Source organism: Phoca vitulina, unplaced genomic scaffold (genome assembly GCF_004348235.1).
Source record: "Phoca vitulina isolate PV1807 unplaced genomic scaffold, GSC_HSeal_1.0 scaffold9, whole genome shotgun sequence".
Taxonomy (NCBI): domain Eukaryota; kingdom Metazoa; phylum Chordata; class Mammalia; order Carnivora; family Phocidae; genus Phoca; species Phoca vitulina.
The window spans coordinates 41323387-41330810 of NW_022589712.1; the positions used below are offsets into that span (position 1 = coordinate 41323387).

The 7424-nt window shown below is 30.9% G+C and overlaps 1 protein-coding gene across 3 annotated transcripts in view; it reads left to right on the forward strand.

The window, feature by feature from the left end:
* TBC1D32 (TBC1 domain family member 32) overlaps positions 1–4267 on the forward strand; it is a 199939-nt gene extending 195672 nt beyond the window's left edge. For all 3 annotated transcript variants that reach the window (XM_032407977.1, XM_032407976.1, XM_032407978.1), the window contains one exon: positions 1875–4267. In XM_032407977.1, coding sequence (XP_032263868.1) covers positions 1875–1994 — 120 coding nt within the window. In that variant the 3' untranslated portion in view covers positions 1995–4267. The remainder of the gene's footprint in view (positions 1–1874) is intronic.
* Positions 4268–7424: the final 3157 nt, after the last annotated feature.

Genomic DNA, 7424 nt, shown 5'->3' on the forward strand with positions numbered 1-7424 from the left:
AATTAAAGCAATAATTCAAAAAACATCTCAAGGAATAAATATATGTAAAACAAGTGATAACAATGGTTCTCCATAAGTAGTTTTTATTTATAAATTAAGTGGGACAGTAATTAAAAGATGTTCAATAGATTTTGCATATTTTTTCCCAGAAAAGAATTATTAGAGCTATTGTTCAAATGGTGTAATCTCCTATTGTGATTCAGTTAATGAACAATAAGCATTCTTTTAAAAATCATGAATATGCACTAAAGCAATTTTTCTGACATTGGGTTTTTATCTGGTTAGAATAACACATTACTATAATTTCTCTCCAACTGAGATATAGTTTTAATGAGGAGTTGATCAGTGCCAAATCACACATAACTTGAATGAAAAGAATGGATAAATTCATAAATATTTCCATGACCACAACGGTAACTGTTTAAAGTGAATTCTTAAACAGTAAGGATGGTCTTACTTCAATCCTATTTTTCCCCAAAAGCAAAGTGAAATATTTTTTGATAGGAGAGAAATTTATGAAGACCAGTATTTTTCTGCTATTCATAAGATTAACATCTTCCCTTTGATTGAGTTGCTTATACATAAAACTGGAGACACAATGTATACCGCAGCTGTTAATGTTTTAGGACAGGGACTTGCCAAATTAATCTTTGTGTCTTCAGTTTATAATCAAGAATGAATGAGTTAATGAAGAAATAAAAAAATAGATAACATTACAATTATTTTTAAAATTAAGAGTGAAGTTCAAATATTTATGTTGGAAGGAATTAGCTCTAGCCAATGTTATAATATTATGCATACATCATTTAGTTCTTTTAGCTATAACATCAGACTTATAGATCAGTAATAATTTTTTTTAATGTACCAACTATTCCTCCAGGTTACCCATATTTTAGGTGATACATGGCAAAATAAGTATAAGTTCTCCCAAGTTATTTGCAAGCTGTGAACTATTACTTAAATAAGTGAGCAGTGACATCTGAGGGAGGCCTTTACAAACATTCATTCTTAGTGAGAATTGCATGTAATGTTTTTCTAGTTGTTATACATTCATGTGTCTCATCTATAGACTGTCTCTCACACAATATCTGGTATAGGATAATATATTATCTTTTCTTTTTGAACTACTTTTGGTTTTTGTTAGTAACTTTTACCTTTAAACTGTAATCTCTAGAAAGGCATGAATTGTCCAATTTTTAAAATAGCTTCCAAAACTCTGGACATAATACTACATTGGATCAGATATGATTTTTCTTTAGAATTTTTGTTTTACTTTGGAGGGTAGGTACTGCATAGCTAATCTTTGGAAATGCTAAAAGAAATAGCTGTACAAATCCCTTAAAGTCTCCAAGATTCTAAGTGAATATTCCTCCTGTTTTAATTTATTCTTGAGTGCCTCATTTAGGACACTAACCGTTAAATTCAGAATTAGCATAGACATGTGTTGTACCAACATTATGAGTTACAGACTATTGAAGGTTTTATGAACCTTCAGAGCTGTAGAACAGATATTTCTTGCAACATTATAGTATCCTTTGATAAGCTTTAGGGTCTTTATTAATTGCAAATACGAACAATCATTCTATAATTGAAACTTCATCCAAAATATTAGGAAGATTTCATTATCTAAGAGTTTGTCTTTTTTTTTTTTTTAGCTGTAAACCATATTTGGTTTTAAAAACAGACACCCTTGTTTCATAGGTACATGATTTCTTGCTATCACATACATACACAGCCTACTAGATAAAAAGCAATTACACATTTACAGCCCCCATCTATAGCTGAAAAAAAAAAGTCAACTATTTAAAATTCATTAACTTAGAATTGTGTTTTTTTACCCCAGTGAATTAACTTCTGTTTGTATTTTTTGACAGGAAGAAGCACTGCATGGTTTTCGAGTGAGTGATTACCTTGAATACATGGAGATTTTGGAACAAAACTACCGACCAGTGGTGCTGAGAGACATGCGGAACATTAGAGTGCAGAGCACATAGATGGTGGAGTGCACAGTTAAATGTCGTGTTTTATTTATTTGTAAAGGAAACAGAGGGACTTATTTGTTTTCTGTATCTATAACAACATATGCTTTGTGAATACACATATTGTGAATCAATACTGGGACTTTTTCAATATAATAATATATATTCAAGTAGGAATTATCTCAATTTGTGACATGAAGTAAATTCATTTTTGTTAAGTTCATTGTTCTGTGACGTTGTTTTAGAATCAGATCTAATTTACTTATACTTCTTTATGTTTAAGAGCTAGTCTCAACCGACATCTCTTTCTTCACCAGAAGATTAAAGTATTATTTTTCCAAATGAGTTTTGAAAGAAGTATCAATATTATAAATAATCGTTTGACTAGCCAGAGATAGAGTCCATAGAAACAAGGAAGACATTTGTTTTCTTCATGTTTTGTCTGCACATATAAAGGAAAATAGACAAAGCCACAATTACTGATTTTACATGTGGAGGAAATAAATGATATTTAACATGGCAAATGCTAAGAAAACTATTGTTCTCAGACATAATTGTTTTTCTAGGAATTGCTTTTGATACCTATATCAACTTACAATTTTTCATGTGAAATGTAGGCTCTACACGGTTCATTTAAAAGAAAGATTGGTTATTTCATACTGATAAGCATTTGATTTTCATTTATTATGCATTTTTCTTAGTGATAAATTTTATTTGTACTGAACTTAAAAACATTAAGGAGAATAATTTCTAAATTATTTTAAATGACTAACACAGTGTTTTATTTAAATAGAAGGCTTTGCTCCAATGAGATTAATATAATATGCTAAGGTCTATTTTCTTATAACTGTCACATTTAATATATGAAAAATAATACACAAAAATATTTTCAGTTAGCAATTTTAACAAGTTTTTCTAAATTATAGGTAGTAGTCATTTTGTATGCATTACTTACATTTAAATATAAATCAACCATTAAAACCATTTTGAAGCCTTTTTTTTTTAAACCAAAAATACAGCTCATCCACAAACTCATTTTTTGTTTCAGTGTCATGAGACAACTGGCACCATACAGTTTTCAGTTTTGTGATATTTAGGCTATTGTAATATCAACCTTCCAAAATTAGGTTTTATGCTGTAAATGCTAACAGTAGCTGCTCAGTAATGGTGTTCATAAAGGGCACTGAAAAAGTTGAGAAAAGAAAATTGAGCAAGTTAATTTGACATATTGCTCCCTTTAGCTCTGGTTGATAGGAGTTAAGTAAGAGAGTCCGAGGTTACTCAAAATACCAAGCTTTGTCTACTTTCAAACTTAATTTTGGAAAGCTGTAATACATGTTTATGGTTTCATTTCTTTCCATTCTGTTCCTGAGTTACTGTTATTGATACTAAGAAATTGCAGCTTTATTTCCTTTTTATTTTTTTTTTTATTTTTTTTTTTGCTTTATTTCCTTTTTAAAAGCTCTCACATGGTAATTGGAGCTACAAATGGAGAAGGAACTTTAACTTAGTTTTATAATATTCATTGATGATTTTGATTGGAAACTAAAATAATATCTAGATAATAACAGTTATATTTTGGAAAAGTGAATTCAGCTGGAGCCAGAAGGTGTTTGTTTTCATTTGTTAAATAAATGTCTTACGAACAATAAGCTAGCAATTCGGTGAAATAAAATGTAAAATATGGTAGTTTATGTAGCTAGCATTGTAAATTATTTTTGTACCTATTATTTTAAGAATACTCTTTAGACTAGAAATAAATACAACCTGCCTTGCCTTTCAGTTTTGTTTGTAATTATTTAAAGTATAAGTCCTTAGGACAGACTTTATTTCTACTTTGTGAATGGGTACCTCCTACATTTTACAAGATTCATTATAAGAAACTATATTTTATGATAACAATATAAACAAATTTGTGAAAAATTTAAGCGCTCATATATAAATCTTTGAATATCTGTTTTCAAAATTTCATCTCTGTAGTTATGCATAAGCATCTAAGGAATCTGTGAAGGTAAAATAAATCCCAGAAATTAACCTTAACAGAATTCTACCCAAATTTATGATTATTAAATTATGGCATGCTCTAGTTTGATTTTCCAATTCCAAGACGTTAAAGAAATTTCTTTGGTTATTCATTAAACAGACATGTTTTGAGGGTTGCACATATAATGAAATATTTTTGATATTCAGGATAGGATAAATGAAATAACAACACTGCCACTCATAGAATCCACAATGAGAGATGAATAATTTTAAACTGTGAAAATGTAGTTTTAAAGATGACAAGAATTGGGGGCACCTGGGTGGCTCAGTCGTTAAGCGTCTGCCTTTGGCTCAGGTCATGATCCCAGGGTCCTGGGATCGAGCCCCACATCGGGCTCCCTGCTCCACGGGAAGCCTGCTTCTCCCTCTCCCACTCCCCCTGCTTGTGTTCCCTCTCTCGCTGTGTCTCTCTCTGTCAAATAAATAAATAAAATCTTTAAAAAAAAAAAAAAAAAAAAAAATAAAGATGACAAGAATTGATCTCTGGATTTGGTGGCTTTGATAAGAGCAGTTTTGATGGAGTAGTGAAGTTTGTTTGGAGCAGGGTTAATGATGCTGAGAGGAAAGACCAGAGACTGATCCTTCTAGGAGCATTGCTGCATAGGGAAAGAGAGTATGGGTGGTAGCTAGAGGAGGCCTGGAGTCAAAAGACTTTTTTAAAATGGAAAATGGAAGCATGTTTATATGTGAGTGGAAAGGATGCAGTAGAGAAAGAAAAACATGCTGAAGAGAAAAATGCTGGAGTGAATGTCATAAGACTCATTGTAGGAATGAAAACGGCAACAGCCATTTTGGAAGTTTAGTTTTTGTTTTGTTTTTTTCTTTTTCAGATTAGGTTAAACACACACTTCACTATGTGACTCATCAATATTCCTTCTAGGCATTTCCCCCAAAGAAATAAAAGATATGTCCATGACAAAGGCATGCATGAATAATATAGCTTTATTCATCATAGTTCAAAACTGGAAACAACGCAAACCTCAACTGGTGAATGGATAAACAAATGTAGTTCATTCCATAAAATGGAATACAACTCAGCATTAAAAAGTGCCACCTACTGATGCACACAAAAGTATACATATTGTAGGATTCCATTTACATGATGTTCTAGAAAAGGTATATCTATAGTGACAAAATGTTACTGGTTTCCAGGGCCTAAGCTGGGGGTGGGTGTGAAGAAAAGGGATTATCTGCATAGAGGCAGAGGGGACATCTATGTCATGATTGTAGTGATGGCTACATGACTACATTTTTTAAAGTACTGTGAAATGTGTGCTTAGAATAGGTGAATTTTAAGTTTCACCTCAATAAAGCTGATTATCAAAAGATAAATACTGCAAAGAGAAATTGACAAATCCCTTATAATGGAAGTGTTTCAACACTAGCAATTATATTAGCTGTAGGTTACTTGTGGATGCCTTAAACAAGTTGAGGAAAATCCTTTCCATTCCTATTTTGGTGAGAGTTTCAGGAATAGAATTTCTGTTTGGAAATGATTTTATTGAATACTTTATGTGAAAGTAATATTTGCATGACTTCCCCCCTTTTTTGGTCTGTTGATATGGTAACTTCCCAACATTTCTAATGCTAAACCAACCTTGCATTCCTAAGATTAACTCTACTTGGTCATAATATTTTATCATTTTTACATATTGTCATATTTGATTTGTTAAAATTTTGTTAGGGATTTTTATGTCTATGTTCATAAGTGATATTGATCTGTAGTTTTCTTTTTCTGATTTTGATATCATGGTAATGCTGGCTTCATAAAATGAGAAGTGTTCATCTGTTTTCTAGAAGTTTGTATAAAATGGTACATTTTTTCCTTCAACGTTTGGTAGAATTTCCCAGTGAAGCCTGGAATTTTCTTTGTGATAAGATTTTTTACAAAAAAAAATTTAATAGATACGTGGCTATTCAACATATTTATTCTTAAGAGAACTTTGGTAATTTCTTTTAAGGAATTTCTCCATTTTATCAAATTTTCAAATTTATAGTAATTGAACTGTTCATAATATTACTTGGTTACCTTTTTAATATGTGTAGAATTTGTGGTGATGTCATTGCTCTCAGTTTTGGTATTGTTCATTTGTATCTTCTGTTTTTTCTTGATCTGTCTGGCTAGAAGTTTATGAATGTTCTCAAAGAACTAGCTTTTAGTTTCAACAATTTCTCTTTTTCAGTTTTCTGTTCCATTGATTTCCACTCAGAATTTTATTTCCTTCTACTTAGTTTCAGTTTCATTTGCTCGTGTTTTTCTAGTTTCTTAAAGTCATTTATTTAAGACCCTTCTTGTCTAGTATGAGTGTTCAGTGCTATGAAATTCCCAGTAAGTACTGCCTTAGTTGTATCCACAAATCTTGATATGTTGCTTATACATTTTATATAGTCGGGAATACTTTATATTTTACCTTCTGATTTTCTGTTTGATACATGGGTTATTTAGAGATGTGTAATTTAGTTTCCAAATATTGTGGGATTTTTCCAGGTATACAGTTGGACAACACAGATTTGAACTGCGCAGGTTCATTTATAGTCTTTTTTACGGTGTAGTCCTTTAGATGTATTTTCTCTTCCTTATGACTTAACATTTTTCCGTCTAGCTTAGTTTATTATAAGAATATATAATACATAAAATATCCAAAAATATATGTATTAATTGACTGTTATCAGTAAGGCTTCCAGTAAACAGTAGGCTATTGGTAGTCACGTTTTTGAGCAAGTCAGAAGTTATACGTGGATCTTCCACTATGGGGAGTGGGAGTGGGAGTGTCAGCTCCCCTAAACACCATGTTGTTCAAGGGTCAGCTGTATTTCTGTTACTGATTTCTAGTTTAATTTCATTGTGGCTAGAACATTCTTTATGTTAATCCTTTTAAATTTTTTAAAAATTGTTTTATGTCCCAGATTATCTACCCATAAATGCTTTTCATGTAACTTAAAAGAAATATATATTTTGCTGTTTTTGTGTGGAGTGGTCTGTGAATCTCAGATCAGTTGTTTGGTATTGTTTGTCTTGTGTATCTTTACAGACCTTTCTGGCTACTTGTTTTAGCTACTGTGAGAGTAATGTTGAAATTAACTGTAATTGTGGATTTTCTGTTTCTCCTTTCGGTTCAATCAGTTTTTCCTTCATGCATTTTGAAGCTCAATTATTAGGTGTATAAATTTTATGATTGTTATATACCTTTGATGAATTAACTGCTTTATCCTTGTGAAATAACTATGTTTATCCCTAGTAATATTTTTTCTTTTGAAGTCTGAATTTAATATCTAATATTTAATAGTCTTCTGAATTTAATATTGATATGGCTATTCCAAGGTTTTATTTTGTTGTTTAGGATTTGTGTGATCTTTCTCCATTATTTTACTTTACCCTTATATATTTTTATGTTTAAAGTG